The sequence below is a fragment of the Mauremys reevesii genome, linkage group 2 (genome assembly GCF_016161935.1).
Source record: "Mauremys reevesii isolate NIE-2019 linkage group 2, ASM1616193v1, whole genome shotgun sequence".
Lineage (NCBI taxonomy): Eukaryota > Metazoa > Chordata > Testudines > Geoemydidae > Mauremys > Mauremys reevesii.
In genome coordinates, this window is record NC_052624.1 from 285881011 (window position 1) to 285907810 (window position 26800).

At 64.2% G+C, this 26800-nt stretch overlaps 2 protein-coding genes across 2 annotated transcripts in view; one reads left to right on the top strand and one right to left on the bottom strand.

Annotated features, from left to right (window-relative positions):
* Positions 1–26800, top strand: part of BOP1 (BOP1 ribosomal biogenesis factor) — a 99501-nt gene that overhangs the window by 62462 nt on the left and 10239 nt on the right. The window contains exon 4 of the mRNA XM_039525454.1: positions 26509–26663. Within this exon, the coding sequence (XP_039381388.1) occupies positions 26509–26663 (155 nt within the window). The remainder of the gene's footprint in view (positions 1–26508; positions 26664–26800) is intronic.
* Positions 3287–13064, bottom strand: SCX (scleraxis bHLH transcription factor). The gene is made up of 2 exons (XM_039525466.1): positions 12543–13064; positions 3287–3636 (listed from the first exon to the last, which is right to left on the bottom strand). The coding sequence occupies exons 1-2, from the start codon at positions 13062–13064 to the stop codon at positions 3598–3600; spliced, it is 561 nt and encodes a 186-aa protein (XP_039381400.1). The 3' UTR covers positions 3287–3597.

Below are 26800 nucleotides of genomic sequence, written 5' to 3' on the forward strand. Positions count from 1 at the left end.
AGGCCTGTCCCACAGTTTGAGCTGCGGTTGTGAGAGTCCTGGACCTACCTGCGCCATCACCAAGCTAATATGGGCTGGAAGCTAGCGGCTGGCCTGGTGCAGCGCTGCTCTGCAGCTGAGGGCAGTTTCTTCTCATCCGACTTGTAGGGCTGGAAATACTCTTCTGGCCCGCGAGTCCTGGGAGCACGTCCTGGGTCGCTCACCTCTGCTGGGGTGGGAGTGCGCAGCAGTGCGCCAGTGTCACGGAGTGTGGGGAAGTCAGGGCCCTGCACCCCCGGCTTCCTGCGATTCACCGTGACTCAGCCAGCCGGTAACACAGCACTGGGCCCAACCCCCACGCTGCTCTGACCCCGCAGTTCTCTGCAGTGGGAGAATTACCCCACGGCAAACTCTTCCTCCCTTCTGCTTCTGCTTCCTCCTTGGAGGGCCAGCCCTGCCCCCAGGTTGGCAGCTGTAACGTTCACCTGGGGTGAAGTTATTGGCACATTCTTACGGAAGTGGTTAGTGGGACCTCTGGGGGCGAGGAGAGGGGCGCACACACGGGGGGAAGCCCCACACATCTTCCGCGCACTCCTCACTGCTTGGGCCCGTGACGTGGCGACCCCCAAGGAATGCTTCTGGGAGCATGTGAACGGAGGAGGTGGTATGAGAAATGCCCTTCCAGCCATAGGTACAATGTGCGCTCGCAGCAGCACGGTCTAGGGACTCTGCCGTGTCTGGGGGCTTGGGCTCTAATCCTGTCCCGTCTGTAAAACCGCGGCCCTTGACCCTGGCGGGTGCAGGGCGTCAGCCAGTGCCGTCTGCTGGAATGGGGAAATGCCCTTTACGGGCCGAGCCTGAGGATCTAAAAATGCTGCCCTGAATGAGTCTCCCCCTGCCCACTTATTTTTAACGATCGCCCGAGCTGCCTGCAGCCACCTCTGCCTGGCTCAGCGCTGGAGGCCAAGTCGTTCCAGCCCCCGCTCTCCTGCCCTGCCACTGCTAACGAAATGCACAAAATAACCATTTCCAGATGGGTAAAGCTGAGTGGTTCCCAGTGCCCACCTGAAACCCCCAGTCCTGGACCCTGGGCACGTTGGATGTGTCAGGCTCAGGTGCCCCCTAGGCCTCAGCCGTGTTAGGCCCGAAGCAGGACTGGCTGTGACTGCTGGGGGAACGGGCTCGCGTCACATCCCTGCTCAGCTCGGCCGGCTTGTCTGCGCTGGCACAAGCCGCTCCCGCTGGTTATGTAGCTAGCGGCCCCGCAGCCCGGCAGGGAGAATGCGCTCCCCCGTCCCAAGGATCAGCCTGTCTTCGCGGCTGCAAGGCCAGAGCCCGGCTCATCCTGCGACGGCCTCCTTTGCCAGGGAAAGGCCATGCCAGGTGAGCCCACCCCACTCTGTGGCCCGGGCTCGCCAGGAGCAGAAATCCCAAATCCCCTTTTCCTCTGCACTGATTTATCAGGAGAGGGAAGCCAGCGAAATGTCCTCCGCTGCCTGGCCCGTCTGCGTCCCAGCGCTGAGCGTTCCTGGCCGGCGAATGTGTTTACCTCCCACCCTCGCTTTCCATGGCTTGGGTTTTTTCCCGTCGATGCTCTGCCTGCCTCCTCACCCCCACGTGGGACTGTCCCGAACACCCAGGGTGTCAGTTTCCTTGGCAGTCTCTCTGAGAGCAGCCCTGGGGAGCGGGAGCCCCGTTGGGTGGGTGAATAGCTGTGGTGCTTGCTCCCTTTATATTTACGGGCCTCGTCCCTTCTGCCCTGTGCACAGAATGGGGTCGGGGGTGGGAATCACCAGGCTCCTCCTGGGTGTTTCACAGCCTGGGCTGGAGTCTCGGTGGACGCCCCTTCTCCCCCTTTCTGTGCCCAGCCCTGCTCGGCGGAGCGGAGAGCTGGCGCGGGAGTGCCATGCTGTCGGGTTCCCGCGGCCCGGGCCTGTCTGTTCCGGCTGGCAGCGAGCAGGGCACCCCGTGATGTGCTGGCACCGAGGTTACGCTTGGGTAGGGATGGCAGCCCAGGCAGAGTGTCCCATCTGGGGTGAGGCCAGGGCTTTGGTGCAAAGACCTTCACCCCATCCCCTCTCGGGGCAGGGAATGCTCTCCCGCCTGGGCAGGGGGGGTCCCGCCCAGCTCCTGTCCTCCCCCTGCCCACCGCCCATGTTGTGCGCTGCTGCTCCCCTGTGGCCTCACCTTCTCATTTCCGGCCTCTCGCTTTCCTTCCTACGCCCGCCCATCTGTCCTCCTGGCCAGTCGCCCCCGGCAGAGCCTGGCTCCGGGGCCACGAGTGCTGTGAATGGTTCCCACGAGAGGCCCCGTCTTTGCCAGCCTGGAGCCTCTCAGAGACAAGGGGGTGCAGCGAGTGCTCTGGGACACAGAGGTTCGGTGCAAAGCATGCTGGGTACAGTACATTCCCATTGACTGAGCATGGATTAGCCCCTGTGATTCACACCCACCCCAGCGCTGTGGGCTTTGTGGTTCTGCCGGTGACGTGAGTGGGAGCCCAGCACTTTCTGCGGCCCCCTGACTCCAGGGGGTGCTTCCCTCCAGCCTCTCCAAGCCAGGCAGGGCCAGGGGTAGCTTTGCAGAGCAGCAGAAAACCCTAGAGCCCCTCAGCTGCTGCCCAAGAGGCTTAGGGGAATCTCCCGTTGCAGCTTTTGCTCTGCCTGGCGCTTTTAACTGATCCTGCCAAGGCCTACGTGTGTCATTTATTTCCCCAGGAAACTACGCTCGGCTGCAGCATCTGGTTTTCACTGAGTCCCTGCTTTTTACCTGGGTCTCCAGCTGCATTTAGCTGGGCCATATGGGGGCTACGCTACGGGTCTGCACGAAAGGCCCTGCTGGCTTCCGGTCCTGTGCTCTGGCCACTCGCTCCCCCAAAGCAGCAATGCCTCTGTGGCCAGAGCCTGGGGCGTTGGCGGGCCGCAGAGCTCTGTGAGCCCGGTGATGGGGGGAAGGTTGTGAGCACACACTGGGGAAGGGAAGCTGGAGGATTATTGTGTGGCGCAGGGCAGGGCTTGGAAGGAAGGGAGCTTGTGCCTCGTCTCTCAACCATATTCATTTTAATTATACAAATTAGTCCGGCTTTATATTCTTGTATCAATGACATGAACCACCAGCATGTATTGATCAAACACAGCGCCTGGGACTCAGGGTACGGGACAGGGCGGAGGAGCAGGGTATTTTGTCCATAGTTTTTTCTAGCGCTGCTCAACAAAACCCGGCGAAGGGCAGTGTCCTCACTCCCTCCCCAGGAGCAGTCCTGGGTCATTCCCCGACGTCGGGGCAGGACTTCCCATCCAGGGAGTCTGTAGATCAGCTTTTCCGCCCCTCTGGTTCACTGGGCGGGGGCTGGCGTTGCCTTCGCTGTCGCACGCCGTGTCCCGGTGCCGCGGGTGTGATCCTTCGAAGTCCTGCCATCTGCGGAGCTTTCTGGAGCTCCCAGGTCCCTGTCTGCCATCTGCCAGGCCCGGCCAGGAGGATGTTTGGTGTGTCCGGGGCCGGCGCGTTCCTCCAGGTGCAGCTCTCCGTGGCAGCAGGGGGAAGGCAGGAATGTCCGTGTCTTTGTTTGGTGTGTGTGGCTTTTCCATCCCTCCTCCTTCCGCTCCTCCTTTCCGAAACGGCCTAGCTCCGAATCGCCGTCTTCCTGTCTCGGTCTTTACTCTGCAAAGGGGGAGAGGCCGAGTTAGAAAAACACCCCTGGACTGGGAGCCTGGCCAGCCCCCCTCCTCCAGCAGGCATCTCCCCGGGCGGGGGTCGGCTCTCCCTAGGGCTCCCATTGCATTTGCCCTGGTTGCCATGCTGGGCATTTAAAGGCATCACCTGGCTAAGCTCTGACAGCCCCGCTCGCCCTGTTCCCCTGTCTGGTCTCTCTCTGCCCACGATGCTCGGACTCACCTCCCTGCCCCATGTGTCACGCAGCCTGTCTCTGCGTCATGTCCCTGTCTTTGGGCAGTCCTGCTGCCCGCCCCCCTCCCGAGCGCTCCCCCGAGTCCGAGAGCTGTGTGGCTAACACAGCCCCTCTCGGGACCCAGACCGTCGCCCCCCGGCATCCTTCCCTGCATTGCTGGGACCCATGGGACAGCAGGGTCAGGCCCTGACGCTGTGCTCCTCGGGGTACAGCTCGGGCCTTTCGTTTGTCCGGGAAGCACCTTGCACGGTCACAAAACCAGCCCAGGCACAACCCCTCCTCGCCTTCCCTTCCCTTCCCCGGCGGTGGCCAGCAAGTAACCGAGGGCGAGAGAACCGCTGCCCAGGGCAGGCAGCTCAGCGAGGGCTTGCTCCGCCGCTGGGCTTTGCTGCGGGGCGCGTGTGCAGCTCGGGTGGGTCTCGCCCGCCACGGGCCGTGCCCCCGGGGTGGGGATTGGGTGGCAGTTCCGCGTCTTTGCGCTGCTTGCTGCGGGATTCTCCCATGGCCCCAGCTTTCGGCAGGGTTTGCTGCACCGCCACGGCTCCCGGCTACTGCACATGCAGCCTCTGGTCTGACGGGGGGTGGGGAGGGGAGAGGAGGGGAGTTCAGCTCCAAAATGGTCAAATTAAATTTCCCAGATGTTCAGGCCCCAGGAGTTCTCGTGCTGTCTGGAGAGGAAATGGGGATTCGGAAAATCCCGCCTCATATTTTTTCCCCTATCACCTTGCCTTTCCGCTGCCATTAAGTGCAGCAGGAGCCGTCCCATCTTGCAGATCGGGGGGTGGGGGCAAGGAAAAGGCATCCAGCCGCCATGCACCAGGAAGGGACGCCAGCTGAGCTGACTCGGAGCTTCGGCTACCACGCTGGGCATTGGAGAGTCTGGGCCGGGTGCTCGTGTCCTTCCTGTCCCACGTGCAGGAGGCCCAGCTGCTGGGCCATTGGCCGCACAGAGTCCCAGACCGCGGGTCCACTGCGGGCTGCCCAGCTGTTAGGATTGCACCCCCACCCCCAGCAGCTGGGGCATCCTCAGGTGCCGGGGCTTAGCAAGTGATTTAATGCCTGCGGGGGAGCCTCTGCCAAGTCCCAGCTCTGCTCGGGGAGGCTTAGCAGAGTGTGGCTTTTCCTTACGGGGCTGCGGGGGCCATGGCTTGTATTCGTGTTACCCAGAGAATAGATGCAAGTCACTTCTCAGCACTGCACCTGTGAGTTCCCCTTCGCGCTGGTTAACCCCAAACCCTTCCCTGTCCCTCCCAGGTCCGTTGGCTGGGAATCCACCTACACCAGGCCGTGCTGGGTGGACAAGTCCCAGCCCTGTCCTGGGGAGCTGTCAGCATTCCCGCCTCTGACTCCGGAGTCGGGGGAGGCGGGTAAAGCACCCCCAGGCGCTGAACTGGCGCTCGGGGTGCCCCCACCACAGATGGGGGGCGGTAACCAGCTCTGGCGGCTGGAAGGGTCATTCAGGCTGGAGCCAGTTCGTTCCTAGCCAGGGTCTCTCCAGCACAGTCCGGCTGGGATAGGCAGCGGTTCTCCGGCGTTGTCACCGGTAATGTGCAGGGGGATGTGCCCCCTACTCCGCCCCAGTGCCTTCCAAGGGGCTGCCAAGCTCTCTGGGCCCATCACAGGTTGTGGGGTCCAGGGCATCTGGTTGCCCTGCAGCTCTGGCCTCCCTCCTCCAGGTCTCTCCAGGCCACAGTTACCAGCAGGGAGGCCAGTGCCAGGCTGACTCGGGCTGTTCTGGGCACCGGGGCGGGGGCATTTCCAGGGTTAATCGGTTCCCCTCCTCCAGCTTCTGTCTGCCCCTCTCCGGAGGGGTGCCGATGGCACAGAGTGGGCAGGGGGCCAGCTGTGCCAGTCCTGCCCGGCTGTCCCCTTCCTGGTCTCTTCCTCCTCCTGCCTCGGGAAGCTGGGTCAGAACAAGGCGTCCCGCCTCGCTTGGGTGGTTTGCTCAGCTACTTCCCTCGCTTGTGCCCCCAGGTCTTCGAGGAGAGGCTGGTTCCTCCGCATTCTGTGCCACTTGGCCTCCTGCCGAGCTGTGGCCCCCACGCAGCCGCTCCCAGAGACCCAGCTCCCTGGGGTGGAGCGTTCTGGGCCAGCCATGCTGCAGATACAGAACCCCTTTGTGCTGGCTCTGGTTCCCGCTGCGGTGCCAGGCCGGCGCCCCCTCGTCCGAGGGGATGGCTGTGCCTTGTGCTGAGCACTGCCCGTCTCGGTGCTGGGGCCTCTCTCTGCGGCCCTGGCCCATCAGTTCCTAGTAGCTGCTGTCGCCCTCCAGTTACCCTGGCAGCTCCACTGGTCTGCCCCATCCCAGCTCTTTGCCCCTCCCCGGACTGTCCGGGGCGCCCCACTGGGCAGGTTTGTGTGCCTCCCGCAGGGCCCAGGAACGGGTCAGGAGCCCTGGGCTGGGGGCTGCCCACTGGCCCTGCGGAGCAGAGAGACGCGCCAGCCCCACGCGGCCTCGGTGCTGTGATGGGTTGGCCGGGGCTGGGGGCTGCTCTGCATACCCTTAGCTAATGCTTCCCACGGGCCTGGCTCGTTCGCAGTGTAAGCTGCCCCCTGTTGGGGAGGCCGCCCGGGGACTGACGGACGGGGGGGCTAAGTGATAGCCTGTTTCCTGATTTAGTTGGGGTTGGTCCTGCTTTGAGCAGGGGGTGGGATTAGGCATCCCCTGAGGTCCCTCCCAGCCCTGACGTTCTGTGATTCTGTCCCAGCGGTGGTGTGAGGACTGGCCTGGCCGTGGGAGGGCTTGGCATGACCCCGTCTCTGGCCCCTTCTCCGCTCGCCCGGCGCCTGTGCACCTTCCGGTCACGTTGCCGGGCCTGGGTTTAGACGCAGCGAATCGGCGTCTCCCACACCCAGTGTGTGACCGGGCTCGCCCAGCCCCACCCGCCCCGCGTGGCCAGTCGGCAGCAGGGAGCCCGGCACGGCTCGTACCCGCAAGCAGGGCCTGGCTGGGAGCCCCCATGCTGTGAACGGGGGCATGATGCCAGCCCAGTGCAGCGTGGGAAGAGCACCGACCCGCCTGCCACTCCTAATGTCCAGAGCCGTCAGCTGAGCCTCCGCCCCGTCTGTCCGATCGCGCCCGGGACTGACTTGGGGGTCCATGGCTCATTGGTGGCTGGGGGGGGATCTCCTAGGTCTTCCCATGTCCCTCCCAAGGGCCTAGCTAAACACAGAGCCAATCAGGAACTGCTTTTCCTGAGTAACTCCCTGTGTGGACACGCTTGTTCCAGAGTAAGGGGCCCGCGGGCATTGAGCCCTGCTGGGGCAGCCCCCAGTGAGCCGTGCTGTCCGGCCTCGGGAGGGCAGAGGGGCCTGGCAGAGCGGGGCGCCTGGCTCGGATGCGCTAGGAGCTGTGGAAGCAGATAGCGGAGTGGTTGCCCCAGAGGCTCGGCGTGGCTGTGCTGCCCAGGGGCCAGGCATCTCTCGGGGTGCAGCCGGTGGGGAAGGTCGCGGGGGGGGTCTACCAGGGGGTGGGGGCGCAGAGGGCCTCTTCTGTCTCCCCCTGAAGCGGGTCTTCCAGGCCTTATTCTTGCTCCTGGCCTTCCCTGCTCCCCAGGTGCCTTTCGAGGCTGCTCAGTTCCCAACAGTGGTGCCCCGAGACCTCGCTTTCTGGGCTGTGAACTCTGCGCGCGCCGCCTGCTCCATCTTTCCAGAGCAGATGGTGACTCTCCCCCGTACCCCCGGACAGTAGGGCATTGACTGGCTCCGAGGAGAGCCTGCAGCCCCGGGGCCTGCCTATCCACGGGGCCGTCCCACGAGCAGCTTCTCTCCTGGGCTGATGGCAGAGCCAGGCAGGTGCCTTCAGCCAGGGGCCTGGCAGGGAGCTACGGTTCTGTACAGCTCAAATCTGCTCCAAAATCAGATGGGGGGGAGGGGGACACCCCTAAGCTATCCCGTGGCCCAGCGCAGACGCCGTGCCCAGCATTGCTGTTCCCGTGGGGATCGTCCTGCCCCGCCGTGGCTGTCTGCAGCCCTACGGTGCAGCGCTGGCCAGAAGTGAAGGGAGATGGACTGTCGCTGGCTCAGCTCAGAGCAGCAGAGAAGCTCCCGAGGTTCGGTGGGGACACGCCAACCAGCTCCGCCGCCACCCTTCCCATCTCACTGCCGGGGCCTGAGGACAGAGCGTTGACAATGTCCCTTTCTAAATCGCTAATAAACCAGCCGAGGAACCTGGAACGCTGCTTCCCCTGCTAGTCCCTGGGTGGTCAGAGCACGTGGTGCCGGGGGCTTGGTCAGAGCCATTTCCCTTCGGCTCTTTGGGGTCTGCTCATGTACCACAGTGCGGTGACCCGGGGCCCTGGGAATTCCCATGTCCCCGGTGCCAAGGCAGTGCGGCTCCCTGGGAGAACGGGCTGTAAGCACAAAAGAACGGCCAGGCTGGGTCAGAGCAAAGGTCCATCTAACCCAGTGTCCTGTCTGCCAACAGTGGCCAATGCCAGGTGCCCCAGAGGGAATGAACAGAACAGGGAATCAAGTGACCCATCCCCTGTCGCCTATTCCCAGCTTCTGGCAAACAGAGGCTAGGGACACCATCCCTGCCCACCCTGGCTAATAGCCATTGATGGACCTGTCCTCTGTGAACTTATCTAGGTCTTTTTTGAACCTTGCTATTGTCTTGGCCTTCTCAACATCCTCTGGCAAGGAGTTCCACAGGTTGACTGTGAAGAAATCCTGCCTTGTGTTTTAAACCTGCTGCCTGTTCATTTCATTGGGTGACCCCTGGTTGTTGTGTGATGGGGGCTGCAGGCGGCAGAGCGGGCGCAGGGTGTGCATGCAGGCGGGAAGGAGGTGTGAGAGCTGAGCCCTGGTTCCCCTCGCCCCGGGCTGTGCTCACAAGACCCAGGCGAGTAGGAACGCCACGCCTCGTGTTTTCCCATCGCTCTCGCCTGGCCTGCGCCTTCCCTAGCGCTGCGTGTGGGGGGCCAATCTGCCACAAGCCACAAGTGGGTCATGGAGCCAGGCCCTCCCTCCCAGGCCCCTGCCCCATTAAAGAAGTGGGAGCTGCGGCCATGTGTTGGGGCGGGCAGGGAAAGAACCAGCCCGTCTGCCGCACGTTGGAGGCTCAGTCCTGGTGCAGTGGAAGGCCCTGTCCTGCCCCTGCAGCTAGGGTCGGCCAGCCCTGCGTGAGGCGTGTAGCTGAGCGTGGCATGGGCTGGTGGGGGCGGGGGTTAACGTGAATCACTTTACCGGAGGCTCTTCGCACTACGGGAACGTCTCCTGCCCTGGTGCTGAGGTGAGAGTCACCCCTTTGTCGGTGGGCTGGGAGCCGTGCCGAGCCACTCGGAGAGGTGTTCATAGCGCCTGTGGTGGGGACGCGGCGGGAGCGTCAGCCGGTTCGTGCCAAGTCCCAGCCCCCAGCGGGTATTGGCAGCTGTGCGGGACCCTAGACTGGGGTGGGTTACCCTGCCTGAGCTCCTCCCAGGCTTCACTGTGCGGCTTCTGCCAGCTAGCGAGGGTCTCCGCTCTGTGTGCCACGCTCTCCTCCCCCGGCCCAGCCTGGAGCCAAGCCTGCTGGTGTCCGGCAGCCCCTGCGCTACGTGCCGAGCTGCGCCCTTTGGGGTGAGGGCAAAGCTAGCCAGGGCCTGGGCCCTCCCTGCGCCTTGCATCCAGCTCCCGCGGCTCCTTTCCTGGTGGGCTCACCTCCTCCCCGCCTGACTCAGAGCCGCCAGCGGAAGCGCCGCATGTAGCCGTTTACAGGGGGGATTTCCTACGTGGCACGTACCGATAAACCAATGTAAGTGTCTGTACATGGGCACAAGGGCAAATTGCCCTCCTGGTGGGCTCTGCAGAGAGGGGATCTCGTGTGTGTGAGACACTTTTCTACGTCCGACTCGCTGAGCTCTTCCTGCCCGTGTCTGATCCCTGGCATGTGCCTGGGCAGCGGCTCTGGTTTTCAGAGCGCATGGAAAGTGGGTTTACAGGGAGCTGATTTCTCCAGACTGTGGATAGCGTCATCGTTCAAGCACTCAGCAGCCAAGAGAGTCCCTTCCGCTTAGTGTCAAGCAGGCGGCAGGTCTCCGGGACGCTGTCTGTACAGCTGCCGAGAAGATTCATTTCACTACCTGCCATGTGCTGAAAACCCTGCGACTGAAGACTTGGTCTTCGCTGCTGAAAGCGGGGGCGGGGGGGCGGTTTAGAGCAAGCTAACAAGCCAGGAGCGGGATAGCGAACGTGCTAATTTAGCCCCCGGCAAACACCTTTTCTCCGGCCTAAGTGAGAATCCAGCCAATGGCCAAATCTTAGCGAACGGTCTAGAAAAGCTAAAGGTAAAACAAAGCTGCCGCTCTCAGACGAGGGCTTGGGCAGAGCGGAACCTTTCCCTGCTCCTTGGCACGGGGTGGTGCCCAGCGCTGGCGGCTCTAGCGAGACGAGGGGGAACGCGGCGCTCGGCGAAGGCGGACGGATGGTGGGAGACACAGCCCAGGGCTAGCAATCAGAAGGTGGGGCCATTGCAGCTCTGCTGGGTACGAGGCTTCCCACTGTAAAATGGGATCTTGCCGACCTGCCTCGGGGGCTGGCCTAGGAGGCTGAATTCCTGCGTGTGTGGAAGTGCTTTGAGATCCCTGGCCATGGGGGAATGGACTGATTACACTCAACGCAGGGTGCTGAGTCCAGCACCGTGACCTGGGTCACTGCTCAGGGGGCCTGTCTGAGCACTGAATGGAGGTGGACCCTTGCTGTCGTCGTCCCCCCACCCCCCGCCACTGGTTTATGGTGACCGGAGGGGAGGGGAGGGATGTTTGTGGGCTCTCTCCAAGGCCCCCCAGTTGCTCATGAATCTCCCTTCCCTGTTGCCACCGCTTTCCGGGCCCCCTGAGGCTACGTATGGGCTCCCTGCCCTGGTCAGACTGGGCAGGGAGCCGCCCCCGAAGCCCCTCTGGAGTGTGTCTGCTTGGGGAAGGGACCCGCAAAGGGGTTTCAAGCCCCCCTTGCTGGCGAGCGGGACAGATCTGCCTGGGGTTTGTCACTCGGGTTTCACTCTCAAGCGGTGGTGCTACAGCCTCCGGCACCTGAACCAGGCTGCCTGTAACTCCCTGCGGCAGGCTCCCTGGGGTGACCCGGGTGCTGGGACTGCCCCTTCGACTCCGGCCCGACTTCCTCAGCCCATCACTCGCTCCCGCAGGGCCCTAGGCCACCCTGGCAGGCAAGGCCTGAACTTCCAGTGTTAAAGACGAGGAGCGAGAACTTCCCTCCTGCCCCCTCCAGGGCGCGAGCACCTTGGGGCAGCCTGGGCAGGACGCTTTTAAAAAACCCTCTGCCTGGGGGCTTGAAATGACTGCGTCCTCTGCAGCTCTGCTCCCCTCCCTGCCCCAGCCCAGGGGTCTCACTGCCACACTCCCATTGTGTGTGGGACAGCCCTGCCCGGGGCTCAGAGCTCTCCTTCAGGGTGTGCTGCTGCTCCTGCCCCCTCTCTGCTATTCGGGGGGCGGGGGGCAGCTGCCCTCACCACCTCTCCCTGCAAGCTGGTGGGCTCGGCTGCGGGGCCGCTCTGGCTCCTCAGGGAGTCCTGGCTGAGCAGCTGGTGTGGGTGCGTGTGCTAGTCCAGTGAGACCAGGACCTTCTCGCCTCCCCCTTCCCTGGGACCCCTTGAAGTGGGCTGTGGGGGTCCCTGCAGAGCCGTGCTGTGCCTGACTCCGGGGCAGCAGGGGAGCGCCGGGCACGTGAAATCACTGCCGGAGGGCAGGTGCCAGGCAGAGGCCACGTTCCCCCAAGTGTTATCATAGAATAGCAGGGTTGGAAGGGACCTCAGGAGGTCTCTAGTCCAACCCCCTGCTCAAAGCAGGACCAAACCCCAGATCCCTAAATGGCCCCCTCAGGGACTGAACTCACAGCCCTGGGTTTGGCAGGCCACTGCTCAAACCACTGAGTGTTCTGCCCTGCCTGGGGAGCTGCGTGCCCGCCGCTGCTGAGACCCACCCGCCCTGGGAGACCAGAGGAGAACCGCGCCCAGCCACTGGCGCGTAGACTGGCTTAGCCGCGTCCTGGCTCTGCAGCGTGGCACAGGCCCGTTGGCACGGCTGCCCTTCCTGCAGGGACGTGGGTCCCTGAGTAGCCAAGGGGGCACACCCATCAGCTTGGTACCAGCTCTTCCGAGTGCCTCTCTCTCCCCCACCCCATCAGGTGTGTGTCCTGCTCCCCTAAATGCCACGCTCTGCAGGCATGCACTGAGCTCCCCAGGGGCTGGAGCTGGCTAGCAGGGGCCGTGGGGCAGAAGGGAGCCTGTGGCCGAAATGCTTAAAGCCCTAGAGATGGTCAGTGCCGGGGACTGGGCCAGTTCGCCTCCAGGCGTCTGCCTGTGCAGCGCTCTGAGGAGACCGCGCTCTGCAGACGCTCTCGGCCGTCCCCCGAGTCTGTGAGCTCCTAAGAGTAATCTCTAGCCCCCCGCTGGTCTCTGGCGCCCGCCCCCACCCCAGGAGTTAGCAGCAGCCGGCGGGGGCTTGGGGCAGAGAAGCTAGGTATGCCGGGGGGCAGCGGGATTGGCTGTGGCTCGCCTTGCCTTGCCTGAGGGATCTGGGTCACACCTGATCTCCCCAGCTAGTGTCAGTGCAATTCCCTCCTGCTCCGGCCCGGCGTCTCCCCCACGGTCTAGCTGGAGGGGCAGGTTCCGCTCTGGGCTCCCCCCCGAGGGCGCAGAAAGAAAGGCCGAGCAGCCACTTACCAGCTTCCTCTGGTTGCTGAGGCAGAAAGTGCAGATCTGTTTGGGCTGAGAGTTCTCGCTCTCCCGCAGCGGGGGGCTGCTGCCGCTGCTGGGGTGGTAGAAGCCTGGGGTGGTGTGGCAGGGCTGCCCGTCCCCGCAGGCCTCCCCGACCAGCAGCACGTTGCCCAGGTGGGAGATGTAGCTGGAGGCCAGCCGCAGCGTCTCGATCTTGGAGAGCTTCCTGTCGGCCGGCTCGGTGGGGATGAGCGTCCGTAGGGCGGTGAAGGCGGTGTTGACGCTGTTGGTGCGGTCGCGCTCCCGTGCGTTGGCCGTGTGGCGCTGCCGGGGCTCCCGGTTGAGCCGGCTGGATTTCTTGCTGCTCCGGCGCTTCCCGCCCTTGAGGCCGTAGGGGCCGGCGTCCAGGTGGTAGGGCTTCTCCTCGGAGCTGGAGCTCTCGCTCCCGTTCTCCTCGTCCTCGGACAGCATGCTGATCTCGGGGTAGAGGTACCGGCTGGGGGCCGAGCGCAGCATGGCGAAGGACATCTCGGGGCGCACCTGGCACGGGCGACGGCGAGGCAGCACCGCCGGCAACGGGCTCCCCAAAGTTCCTCCGGCACCCGCACGACTCAGCTCCACTCGCTCATGCTGCCTCCTTCGCTGAAAGCCCTGGAGCCCCGAAGCCGGCGAGCCGCCGCCTGCTCCCGAAGGCTGGGGCTCCTCCGCTGGCTTTCAGAGCGAGATCCCGCTTCGCAGCGCTGGGAGTCCTCTCCCTCCGCTCCTCCAGCCTCGGCGGCCCAGAAGGGGTTAAGTCCCCTCACGGTAACAGCTGGCGTTTCCTTTCTGCACACATGTGCAGCCGAAGGCGCAGAGTGTGGCAGGAGCCGGGAGTTTTATAGCACCAGCCAGTGGTCAGCCAGGCCCCTCCCCCTGCTCCGCGCAGCCAGAACTGGATCCCCGCAGATTCACGCCTACCTGAGCTGCCTCCATCTGGGGCTGGGGAGCGTTAACCCTGAGAGCACGGGCTGGGTGGGGAGCGGCCCTGGGGCGCTGCGGTGCTGAGGGCTCGGCCCAGCAGGTCTATGGATTTCACCTATTGCCTCCCGGCCTCGACTCTGCTTGGAGTGTGTGCACGCGTGTAGAGACGGACACGTGTGCCCGTAGAACCACACGTGTGTGTGTGTGTGTGCACACGAACACGCACAGTCTCTCCCTCCGCCTCTCTCCCCTGGGGACTCTGGCACATCCCGATACCCCCGTGTCTGATGTGAGGCCCCGTCCGTCCTTGGGGAGCCCTCGGGGTGTCGCGGCCGGAGGTGGTGACTAGGTGAGGGTGGTGCCATGCAGCAGCCTGTGGGGGCTCGTGAGGAAGGGGGATGGGCTGGGAGCTCTCGGGGAGAGGGGCTCTGATTGCTGGGGAACCAAGCCCCACAGAGCCGCTCCCGGCAGTGTGAGCAGATGGGCCCTGCTGCTGCTGCTGCTAATGGGGCAGAGAGGGAGCGTTAACCCTCGAGGAGCCAGCCACTAGCAAGGGCTGCGCAGAGGCCACACTCCACACACCGGCCCCTTTAAGTCCCTCCCTCGGTGCAGAGCTTGGCTGTTATGTCTCCATCAGCTGGCTAGACGCCTGTCTGCCGGGCGGGCGGCCTGGAGCCCCCTCCTGTCCTGGGGAGGTGGGCCAGGAACACCTGTTAAAGGAACAGACCCTCTGTGCAGCACACGCCAGGCCGACGTGCGAGCCAGCGTGTGCCAGGGACACCGGGGTCCCTGCGGCAGGGATCCAGGGCTCGACCGTGAGCCCCAGGCCCAGCCTCGCTCCAGGAGGGTGGGTGCTCCCTGCCTCGCTGCTGCTGCCACCAGGCGGCTTGGGGGGGCCCGGGGGGCCTGTGTCCTGCTTGCAGGGCCCTGAGCAGCCACGGAGCAGTTAAAACGTGGCGGTGGTGGCAGTATAACCCCCCTCACGCACGCCCACCACCCCGGAGCAGCAGAGGGGCCTTCCCAGCCTGCCTGGGGGGTGTGCTGGGCCCACGGCGAAGGCTCCTCAGCTGGAGGGGAAGGAGCGGCAGGAGCCGAATGGGTCAGATCCAACCCCTGAGATTGACCCCAAGCAGAGGTGGATTAGTGGTTTGTGGGTTCCTGGGCCAGAGCAAGTAGGGCCCCCCCCCCCCCCGGTTCCTGCCAGGGAAATCGGGTCACAGCGCAGGGGTTTCCCCTGCTCCCCGGCAGGGGCACCGGACAGTCGGGGTGCAGGGGTGTCCATTTGTCCAGGGATCCCCTGGACACGGGCCCTGTTGGCCCATACAGGAATCCAGTGCTGACCCCAGGAAGGAGCAGCAGCCGGAGCAGCGGGCCTGGCTCCCTGTGGGCTCCAAGTGTGCATCTCCCCACGGAGCTGCCCCACTGCCGGGGGTCGCAGTGGGAGTTGTGTGGGGAGGAGGGTGCTGCACTCGGGGTGCGAGTCGTGCAGCGACCGACACCTCCAGAGGAAAAGGCCACAGACGACAGGCAGGTTGGGAGAAGCCAGAGACAACGCTGAAGCCCCTCTCTGCAGAGGCTTGGCTGGGCTCCACACGGCTCAGCCTCCACCTGCTCCCACCGGAGACGCTGGACCGCGTGGGCATCACGTCTGCTGGGCATGGGGCTTTCTCTCGGCAGTGGCTAGGAGCCAGCCCGTCCCTTGTGCTCAGGCCAGGTGCTGGAGGCTGAGGCAGTAGATGCTTCCCTGCGGGGCCGTCCCGTCTCTCTGCGTGCTGCAGAGTGACTCGGCCCGAAGGCCAGGGCCGCTTGGTCACTTCCCAGGCTGCGGTTAACCTGTGCGTGGCCTGCGGAGAGAGCGAGCCCTTTTTGGGCCTGTGCAGAGCGCTGGGGGCAGCCGCGGGGGCTCACGGGATGCTGGGATATCGCTCCTGGGCCGGACCTGGCTTGCACGGACCAGGTTTTTATCGGTAAACGCCGATAAACCCTGACTTCGCTGGCGCACACAGACCAGCGCCAGGCACAGGGAGGTAGAGGAGATGGGCTGCCAGCGAGCTCGCGGGGGGCTGTGTGTGGTTTGCATGCGAGGCTGACGATCGCCGTGTCTGCTGCCAGGACATATCTATTGTCCGAACCCCACTTCACTCGCACAGCTGGGAGAGCGTAAATCCAGGCCGAGCTGAAGTGCTTGGAAGTAAAGGGCTGTTCCGCGGGGCAGTGCTAGCGACAGGCATTGTGGGAACCTCGGGCTCGGCCTGCCAGCGACACGGGGCAGATGCCGAGCAGCAGTGCAGGCGGGGAAAGCTGAGCACCCCCCTGAACTCTGCCTCCTCCCTGCAGGAAAGGCAGAGCCCCCATCCCCCCCAGCACGCTCCCGTGTGTGGGGCTCTGGGCTGCAGCCCAGGCTTCCCAGCTCCACCGGAGCTGCCCCAGGGGGTGCTCCCAGGCCAGGCGTCCGCGGGGAGGGGGGTAAACGCTGGCAAGGAAGGGGTAAGATAGCAATGTGCCCTGGATTCCCTGTCTCCAGCGCGGGCTCTTGTCTGAAGCTGGCAGGGGTGCAAGATGGGGGTCTCTGTCTCCAGCTCAGCCCGGGGGTGCTCTAGGGCTCAGAGCCTGCCAGGTGGGGCGCCGTGTAGTGCCCCATGGCTGGGGAGAGACCTTCCCTGCTGCTGGCCGGGCCGGCCCCTTTGGGAGAGGGGCTGGTGCAATGGGCGTGCATTGTTCCCTGGGCCGCCCTCCCCCTCCCTGCCTGGCCCCGGGCTGGCTTCTCGCTAATGACCTCGTCCTGGCCAAAGCTCAGAACCCACGTTCCAGCCTCAGTCACGCTCGTCTTTGGAAGTCGGGTCCCTCCCGGCTTCCGTGACTCCGTCCTCTCCCAGTTCTGCTGCCTCTCTAAGGCTCTTCAGCGTGTCCCTTGGGGCTCCTCCTCACCCCCCTGCAGCCCACGGGGCTCCGTCCTTGGTCCCCGCATCTTCTCGGGGCAGACACTGTGCGGGGACTCGCAGAGCTGCCTCTGCCCCAGACCTGCCGGCTTCTGTCTCGGCCCATCTCTCTCTCCTCGTGGATGTCCAGCCATCACCTCCCGCTCAGCAGGGCTCAGACATCTTCGGCAGTTCCTCCCAGCCTGCCGCGTGGACCGGGTCACCCCTCTCTTCGCATCCTGCCGCCGGCTCCCCTGCTCTGCCACGTCAGACACGAGCGACATCCCCGCCCGACCTGTCACCGCGTTCGGTGCCGTTCAGTCCAGGCTGCCAGCCGCCAGCGCCCACTGGTTCCATTGTCAAACAAGCCCCTTTGTGCTTCTCCCAGGTGCCCCCGGTGCTGTGGGATCGTCGCTGGTCTGGGGGGCCTGGTAGGACTCGCCACATGGGACTCCAGCTGCGCCCCTTACTCCTGGGGCAGAGGGAGCCGCCCGTCTGGCTCTGGCCCAGTGCTCGGTCAGCCAAAGGTGCCCCAGGACCTCGACGGGCCAGGACTGATAACGGCCCCCCTACCCCAGTGCTGATAACGGACTGGGGGGTCTCCAGCCCCTTTACTACCCACACAGTTGGAATCTCTGTCCGTGGCTCCCCCAGCTCAGGGCACCCCGCCCCCCACCCTGTCCCGTGAGCTGTGGTGCCTGGGGCAGGTCATGCCCCCCAGCCCGACACGGAGATGGTCGAAACTGCCCAAAGGAAGGCCGGGGTGGTCCCTGCTGCACAGGCCTGAGAAGTGCGACCACAGGGCCTCCAGCTGCCCTCATGCGGTGACCCAGCCCGCGGAGTCTACGTATCCCAGCATGCAGCGCTGCCCCTTGCTGAGTGCAGCCGGGCCCCATGGTCCTTTTCACACTGGTCGGGTGCAGCCCTGGTCCCGGCTGCCTGGGGTGCCGGGTTCTGTCTAACCGGAAGGTCCAGGGGACTAGCAGTGGAGGCTGTGCCCAGATAGGAGACAGCCAGAAACGCGCATGCCACTGGGGCAGCGTGGAATTTCAGCCCTCCCTCTATGCAGTGCCCCTTGGTCACTGGCTGCGTTAACTAGCGGCAATTGTTCGTTCTCCAGACGTGAACATCCCCTCCGCTGCGGAACCCTTCCCTTCCCCTGCCTTCACGGGCGAGCTGCATCTCCTGCCCCACCGCTCTTCCCTATCGCTTCTCCTCACCACACGGCAGTGCTGCCAGTCATCTGCCAGCGGCTTCTGAGCGCCAGCCCATGCCCCCTTCTTCCCTGGACCTGTGTTGGAAAAACCCATCTGCTTTGCTTCAGCTCTGCTAATGAGCTTGCTTTTCTCTAGCATCCCTTATCCAAGGGCCACCCCGAGCAGTTTGCACTGTTTGCTAAAGTGGGACACACTTTGACCATCACAGAAATGCAACTTCCTCTGGGGTGAATGCAGCCACTGCATGTGAGCCATGCAGCAGCCCTACGCACAGGTGAATTTAAAGAGGCTGGCGTCCGATTACCAGTGCTGGAATCCGGCCAGGAGCTGGAGCCAACACACTGATTTCCAGAAACTCTGCGTCTTTATCAAGCACAGATGCCAGGACTGGCCTCCCCCAGCACCCTGTCCCCCTGGCACCATCCTGCTTCAAGCCACTGTCTTGCCATCCCCCAATTCCAAATACCAGGAGAGTCTGTGCCTCTGACATGCTGCTCTGAAGACTGGTGTGGCCTAGCAAGACCCTGCAGTGCCGGCTGTGGCCCTCCGCCTTGGCCCTGCGGGTATTGCTGCCCCGCCAGGAGAGTGGAGGGTCGCTGCTGTCTGATCAGCAATGCAAACTAAGTGCAGCTTGTGGGTTCCCAGCAGGGATCCGGGTTCCCTGGGTCTTAGTGACCAAACGCTCTCGGCTAGTCGCTTTGCCATGTGACAGCTTAGAGGGAGTGGGAGCCTGCATCCCACACCGGGCCTGGTGCGGGACCTTCTCCAAGGGAGGCAGTGGCTGTGCGGCACTGTCTGGTGGAGTCTGAAAACTCCCTGCTGGGATCCATCCCCTGCCCCAAGTTTTATTACTGGGGAGTCTGGCTTGTCTGCCGGAGGTGAGGCCTTGGTGCGGCTGCCCTGCCCAGCCTGCGCCGTGTGGGGCAGTGCCTCTCGGGCTGGCGGGGTGCCTGGGGACAGTCCCCAGGGGAAAATACAAATGGGACCAGGGTTCCGAGAAAGCTTCCCCGTGTCTGAGCCTTTTCCCACACCCAGGCAGGAGTGAGGGGCCGAGCTGCTGACCCTCCCTGGGGTGGAGGGAGCATGGGAGGTGGATGGCCGTTACCCCAGCCAGCACCCCCTCCTGTTGGGCAGCCGCCAGGTCTGTCTAGCCCCCTTCTTGCCCCGATACTGAGCGTCGTTCTGAAGGGCAGGGCCCGTCCAGCCCCTTCCCTGGATCCTGTTTACCTCTCGTCTGTCTGGTCCTGCAGCCTTGAGTGCCAGGCCTGTGGGCTGTCCGTGGCTGAGCGCTCACCCCGTCCCCTCTCTCCTCCACGTGGACCGGATATTTTCAAGAAAATGCCGTGAAAAGATTCTTTCCTACGACGCTTTCCAGTTGCCAGGAATGTGCGTCTAGGAATGCCTGGGCCCGTCCAAGAACAACTTCCAGCCGTGAGGCTGAGTGACGGCAGCCTCACGCGGGGGCTGCCGGCCGCTCCTCTCGCTCGGGAAGCTGCGCCGCTGGAGGTGATGTGTTAACTACACAGGACGCGGCCGAGGCCATCCGAGAGTGAGCGCTCGCTACTGCTGGCTGCAGGACCTGCTCGTTAGAGGGATGTTCCAGTCCCAGCACTGCCGGGGCAGATCCACTCGGCTAGTGCGAAATGGGGTTTAGAAGGGTTAGCAACCCGCAGCTGGGGGTGGGGGGGTGTTACAGCTCGGCTGCACCCTGGAGCCCAGGGCTGCCCAGAGGATTCCAGGGGTCCGGGGTCTTCGGCGGCGGGGGGCCTCCGCTTCGGCGGTAATTCGGCAGCGGGGGGGCCTTCTGTTCTGGGACCCGCCGCCGAAGTGCCCCGAAGACCTGCGGCGGGGGCCCCCCACCACCGAATTACCACCAAAGCGGGACCCGCCGCCGCAGTGCAGCCGGGTCTTTGGCGGTAATTTGGCAACGGGGGCCCCCGCCGCGGGTCTTCGGGGCACTTCGGCGGAAGGGCCCCCCGCCACCGAATTACTGCCGAAGACCTGGCTGCACTTCGGCGGCGGGTCCCACTTCGGCGGTAATTCGCCAGCAGGGGGTCCTTCCGCCCCGGAGCGTCGAAGACCAGGAGCAGAAGACGCTCCGGGGGCCCGGGCCCCGCCAGAGTTTTCTGGAGCCCCCAGAGTGAGTGAAGGACCCTGCTCCAGGGGCTCCGAAAAACTCTCATGGGGGCCCCTGCGGGGCCTGGGGCAAATTGCCCCTCTTGCCCCGCCCTGCTGGAGCCAACTCCTCAACACTCCCACGTGCGTCTGCCTCTGCGCCTCTGGCCTGTGCGGCGGGTCTGAAGCACCGTCACAGCTCGAGAGGCAGCCTGTCGTGCTGGCCCCTTTCCGCCCAGAGGCTTTGCCTCTTCAGCCAAGGAGAAGGCGGCGCATCGCGGAACTTGGGGCCATGCGGGGCCCCTCCAGTCTGATGTGCCGCAGTGGGGATGTTCTGGCTGTGGCTGTGACCTGCGGAATTGGGACGGGCTGCATTGGGGAAGGGAGGAGACCTGAGCATGTAACCTGAGAACCCAGGAGGGCGGTTGAAGGCCAGGTGACACCTCTGCCCGGGACACTGGACAAAGGACACACAGGCTGGGGGGAGGCTGAGTGAGAGGCTGGGGGGAGTTTTCAGAGGAGTGAGGGCAGACGTGGGGGTCTGGCTCGCTGGGCCACAGAATGGACCCGACTGAGGGGGTCCCATTCGCTGGACCAACAAGCTCTGTTTTAGCCGGTGTTCCTGTCATCGAATAAACCTCTGTGTTACTGGCTGGCTGAGAGTCACGTCTGACTGCGACGTGGGGGTGCAGGACCCAGTGGCTGCCCCAGGACCCCGCCTGGGCGGACTCGCTGGGGGAAGCACACGGAGGGGCAGAGGATGCTGAATGCTCCAAGGAGAGACCCAGGAGGTGAAGCCGTGGGAGCTTCTTGCCCTGCAGACAGGCTGCTCCGAGGGAGAGGAGGCTCCCCAAAGTCCTGCCTGGCTTTGTGGGGAGCAGTGCCAGAGCAGCGCCCGGGGACTCCGTGACAGTTACTCACCTCCACTTCCAGGGGCAGGGATCCTCCAGCTCTGCCTGAGCTCAGCCATTCCGGTCTGTGCACCGTAAGCACCACGCACCGCCTAAAGCTCTGGGGGAGGGGAAGTGGTCCCAGAAAGGGCCAGTGTGAAACATAGGGAGGGTAGACGGTGCTGTAGGCTAGGACAGGGCTGCAGGTCAGCAAGGACACGCACTGGGGCTGGTCTGTGAAACCCCTCACTTGTCTGTGGGGCCAGGAGAACACTGGGACCATGGGGCTCCTCCTGGGAGGGGAGGAACTCCCGATACGTAGATGTTAACGTTCGAAGGGACCATTATGATCTTGTCTGACCTGCTGGCCAGAGAACTCCCCCCGTGTCTCCTGCCTCCAGCCCGTCCCTCGCTCCTGGCTGGACTAGAGCAGATGGTCTAGGAAGAGACGCCCAGGCTGGATTTTCAAACTCCAGGTGGTGGAGAATCCACCATGCCCTCGGTGAACTCTTCCAGTGGCCCTCGCTGTTACAAATCTGCATCTCGTTTCCAGTCTGAGGTTTTTACCTTCAGCTTCCAGCCCCTGGATTTTCAGCCAGGCTAAGGAGCCACCTGCTGTTGGAAATCCCTTGCGAGTCGGTGCTTGTGGACCGTGATCATGTCACCTCTCGACATTCTCTGGGATAAGCTGCACAGACTGAGCTCCAAGTCCCCTTGTGACTGGGTGAGATCAGGGCGCTGCTTGCCCTGGCTCCGTTCTCCAGCTCAGCTCCACCACATCCTCCAGGAGATTCAGTTTCACTCTTTGCTGAGGCCACTCTGGGCCCTTTGGGGTCCTCCCTGCCTACTCTGAGGCAGATACGCGTCCAGCAACCTCTCTGCCTGAGTCTCAGCCCCTGATTTCAGCTGCTGCCTGGGGTCAGATGCGCTCCCGGATTCCCATCTCGACCTGCAGGGAGTAGCTGGCTTTGCCCTTGCACCTCCCAGTGCCATGTGCTGGCACCTCTGTAATCTCGTCCTTTGCGAGGACGATAGTTCAAATCCGCCTGAGCCAGGCACTCTCCTTGCCCTGTCCAGCTGCTCCCCAGGGACCTGCGAACCAAGACCATGGTCAGCCGTTGACGGGGCATGTCACCACCGCATGTGCAGCTCCTTCGAACGTGCTGGAGTCCTGGAACGCTGCAGTGGCCGTGCTGCCCTGCCTGGCGGCTGCCTCCAGTTCAGGCACACCCGTGAGATCTCCCCGGGGCAGATACCCATGGGTGTGCCGGACCCGGGGACCATCTGGCTCTCGCTGCACCAGCTGCAGGGCACATTGCCCAGCTCATCGCTCCACCAGCGACTGCCTCAGCCAAGGAACGACAGGCCCTGGCTCCCAGCGTGGCAGCAGGCCCCCGTTCGTTGGGGTCTGGGTCCGAGGACCTTCCCCGGGAGCTGCTGGTGGCAGGTGCTGCTGTGTCGTTGATCCAGGGCCCTCTGATCTGGGACCCCCCACCACCAGAGGCCAGGGGGAGCCAGAATGGGCACAGGGCCCTCTGGTCCCCCCATCACTGCCTACAAGCAGCATGGCCAGGCCGCTGAAGAGGACAGTGCTGGCTGGTGAGCTGGAGCTGCCGCTGCTCGTGCTGTGCACACAGACCCTGGAGAGCCTGTCTCCTCTCACCCGCCCCAGCCCGGGGAGCCTGGAGCGCGAGGGTGGGCAGCATAACACCCCCTGTCTCTGCTCCCCTCGAGGCCGGTGTTTCTTCCTGTGTGCGCAGCAGGTGGCGGCTCCCGTGGCCCAGCCGTTCCTGAGTGGGAAATTCCTGGCCGAGTCCCAGTGGGGCCGGAGCACGTCCGGCGCTGACGTGTGCTCGGAGCGTGATGGATGTGGCCCCAGGGGCTGCTGCTCTGCCTCCGCGGGGCCCCTGGCCTCTTTCCTGGGGAGGCTTTGTTGTGCTGCAGGTGTTTATGGGGACCAGATGGTGCAGCGGAGTGAGTGTGACCCCTGACTGCAGAGTGTGGGGCGCAGGTCACGTTCGCACCTTCCTCCCCGGGGCGGGGGGGCGGGCTCTGCGCTGTGCACCTGGGGGAGCCACGGAGTCTGCTCCTCAGCCCAGCCCATTGACGCTGACTCTCCCCCGCCTCGCCGGGCAGCCTGTGCCCTGCACGCCTGGGGGGCTCGGTCGTTAAACACCCCTGCTTTGCTCCCTCCCCCGAAAGCTGCGAATTGGGGGCTGGCTCTGCTCAACCCCAGCCCCGCCAGGCGCCTCGAGAGGGGCTGTTGACCCCGGGCCTGACCCAGTGTGGAGACACAATGAGTGGGTTGGAGGCAGTAGCCATTGGGCTACTGGATGCAGTGGGGTGCTGTCCTGGGCTCCCCGCAATGACACATCCTCCCGCTTCCCTCTCCTTTCGATGGGCCCAGCATGCACTGCTCCCTGGGCCGAGCGGCGTGGCTGCATGGCATGCTGGGACCTGCAGTCTGTGTTAGGGACGAGGCCGGCCGGGGTGTGCTGCATACCCCGGTGCGGCTGGCCGTGTTCTCGGTACGGTTAACTGTGTGTGTTCAGAGGAACGGCCAGCTGGGATCAGAGCTGAGGTGCAGCCAGCCTGGCCTCCAGGCTCTGACTGGGGCCAGCCCCAGGGCCTGCAGAGGAAGGTGCAGGAGCCCCGCTGGAGCAGACATGGGACCCTCCCCCCACTGTGTGCACGTGTGTGTAACCCAGTGGCACGGCCCCGGTAGGTCTGTCTCTGGGCACGTCTGTCTGTCTGTCTGTCTGTGCAGGCGCAGGGGAAGCAGGCCTGGCAGCTGAGGCCTGGAAAATGTGGGGCTTGCTCCTGTGTGAGGGACGGGTGCTGGAACGTGTTCGGCTGACCAGCCCCTGCCCCTGCCCGTGTGCTAATGGGGACCACCCTGTGCTGCGGGTAACGAGCGCCGCACCCTGCGTGGAAGGCGGCTCCGCTGCAGCCTGGCTATGGTTCCAATCAGGAAGCCGTTAAGGCCTTTAAACTCTCCCTGGTGCGGTCAGCGAGGCGTGCCAGGTGCTTACCTTGATGTTGTTTCCACAGCAGGCAGCGGAAGGCTGGGAAGGCTCTGCTGGCCGAGGGGGGGTTGTGGGCGTATCTCCCCCTGGGCTCCTTTGTTCCCTTCAAATCCATAGTGAGCCGGGATTGCTCTGCTCTGCTAATGAGCTTGGGAGCCCTGGGCCGGGCACCACATGCCCAGCGTCTGGCCAGGGTCTTTGGCCTGCTAGGGCTTGGGGTCCTGGCTTCGCTGCTGGCAGCTTTGGGGCCGGTGGCTCCGTTCCCTCGCCCAGGGCTCGACGTGCTGCCGGCAGAACACGGCACCCATGGAGCACGGCGTGGGGCAGCCGGGCGCACCAGTGGGTCACAGCTGGGATTTGCTGCACGTCCGCTGGGAGGGCACAGAATGGCTTCAGTTTCTGGAGAGAGAGTCTCTGCTGGGCATCGGACCCTTCTGGGTGCCCATTCCCTGGCAGGGCAGGGCAGGGCAGGCCGGCTGGGGCGAAGGGGTGGGGACTGGCTGGGCAGAGCGGAGCTGGAGGGCGTGCCAGCTGCAGGGGAAATGATGCCCTGGGTGTTCGCTGAGAGGTGAGGCCCACAGGCAGGAGTCTTTCCTAGGGGCCTCATCCCTGTCTGCACTTGTGTTGGCTGCAGGAGGTTCTGCCATGGAGGGTGCTGACGCCGCGGCCGGCTGTCTCCTAAGCGTGCACCGGGGCACCCGAGCTTTGCTCAGCTGAAGCTCCCAGCACTCCCTGGGCTGTCGAAGGCAGTCACAGCCATCTCTGTGACCCCGCAGCCTGGCGAGCCGATAGGGCCCCGCAGGCCTTCCACCATCTGGACATGGGGTTCTCGAGTCGGGCCCCACCAAAGGAGAGACGCGAACCTGGGTCTCCGCCCAGGCAGAGCAGAGCACTGACCTGCTGCCAGCCGTGCGGGATGCCGGGGTGGAGGCGGGGGCTGGCGCGGGCACACAGGTGCCATAGCATGTGGACTGAAGGAGGAGGAGCTGCCGTGCGGGATGCTGGGGTGGAGGCGGGGGCTGGCGCGGGCACAGCGGGCACACAGGTGCCATAGCACATGGACTGAAGGAGGAGGAGCCGCCGTGCGAGATGCTGGGGTGGACACACAGGTGCCATAGCACATTGACTGAAGGAGGGGGAGCCGCCGTGCGGGATGCCGGGGTGGAGGCGCGGGCTGGCGCGGGCACACAGGTGCCATAGCATGTGGACTGAAGGAGGAGGAGCTGCCGTGCGGGATGCCGTGGTGGAGGGGTGGGCAGGGCTCTGTGGAGCAAGCGTGGGTCTGGGAACCCTGTGCTCTAGGATCCAGTCCCGGCCCAGCTCTGTCAGACCCCACTTCCCCCCCTGTGGCAGGCCTGGTGTCGGCGGGGGGGAGCGCGCCGGTTTGGCTGCAAGAGGTGACGGTGGTGCTGTGATGTGCTCAGACGGCGGGTGGCATCACACATGCTATAATCCACGTATAACCGCAGGCAGGGAATGCTCACCGAGTGCGTGAGCGTCTGCAGGGCTCCCCCAGGGATCGATGCTTGGCCCTGCCCTAGTGAGCACTTCGATCCGTGGCCTGGAAGAAAACATCCAACCATCACTGGTTACGTTTGCCGAGGACTCAGAGATGGGGGGGAGTGGCAGATAATGAAGAGGCCAGGTCACTGGCGCGGCACTTGGGATCGCTTGGTGCCACGGAGTGTGGGGAGACTCGGCCCGGCACCCCCGGCTTCCTGCGATTCACCGGGACTCTCAGCCAGGCAGCAGAACAGAAGGTTTATTAGACGGCAGGAACACGGTCCACCCCACAGCTTGTCGGCACAAACAGGGCCCCCTTAGTCAGGTCCTTTTGGGTAGTAGGGAACTTAGCCCCCAACCTCGGGGTTCTCTACAATTCCCCTGCCAGGAGCCCCTCCTCTCTGGCCTTTGTCTCTTTCCCGGGCCAGGAGGTCACCTGACCTCTTTGTTCTCCCCCACCTTTAGCACCCCCTTGCAGTGGGGAAGGGCCCGGCCATTAGTTGCCAGGAGACAGGGTGTCGGCCATTTACGCACACTGGCCCTTTGCTCTGCCACAATCTCACCCCCTAGAGACAAGAAATGCACAGGGGAAACTGAGGCACCCACCCAGTATTCAGAGGAAACATTAGGAACAGTCCCACTTCGTCAGACTTGGTACACTGGGCGCAGGCAAACAATCCGTGTTTTAATCTGGCTAAATGTCAGTGTAGCCCTCTGGGGACGGTGCAGGCTGGAGGGCACTATCCTGGGAAGCAGTGACTGAAGGATTTTGGGATGGGCTGATGGATTATCAGCTCCCACTGTGACTCTGTGGCCAAAAGGGCTAATGGGATCCTTGAATGCATAAAGGGGGAATCTCGCGTAGGAGCAGAGAGGTGATTGTACCGCTGTACCTGGCACTGGGGTGAGCTGCTGGCGTCCTGGGTCCAGTTCCGGTGCCCACAATACAAGGCTGGTGATAAATTAGCGGGAGTGCAGAGAAGAGTCCCAGGCTGTTTTGCTGGGCTAGGAGCTGGTTCAGGGTGACTAGGTCGGTGCGGGGGGAACACACCTTTAATCGTGGGCTCTTCGGGTTAGCAGAGAGCGGCCTGCCCTGCTCCAGTGGCTGGAAGCCGATGCTAGACACGGTCACACTGGAAGGGAGCTGTACATGTTTAATAGTGAGCGTCATTAACCCTTGGAACGCCTTACCGGGGCGGGGTGGATTCCCCGGGGTGGGCTGCGTTCCTAACAGCTCGGCTCTAGGAGTGGTCTGGGGGCGGGTCTCTGGCCTGCGCTAGCTGGGAGACCCGCTAGGGAGGAGCCCCGTGCGAGCTCACCGCCCGCCGTCTGTCCCGCTGCAGGACGTGCGGAACACGGTGGGCAACATCCCCATGGAGTGGTACCAGGACTACCCGCACGTCGGCTACGACCTGGACGGCAAGAGGATCTACAAGCCGATCCGAACCAAGGACGAGCTGGACAAGTTCCTGGACCAGATGGAGAACCCCGATTACTGGTGAGGGGCTGGGGTTCCCCTGCTTCCCCCAGGAATGCCCCAAGTTCCAGGCCAGGGGCACGACCACTCCCACCGCCCCAGCCTGGGGTCCTGCTCCCAGGCAGGACAAAGGCCTGTGCCTCCCCCTCTCCAAAGCC

Coding starts and splice junctions, on each gene's coding strand:
- SCX (XM_039525466.1), bottom strand. CDS start 13,064: ATGTCCTTCGCCATGCTGCGCTCGGCCCCCAGCCGGTACCTCTACCCC. Junction 3,637..12,542: donor TCAGCAACCAGAGGAAGCTG/GTAAGTGGCTGC, acceptor CCCCCTTTGCAG/AGTAAAGACCGAGACAGGAA.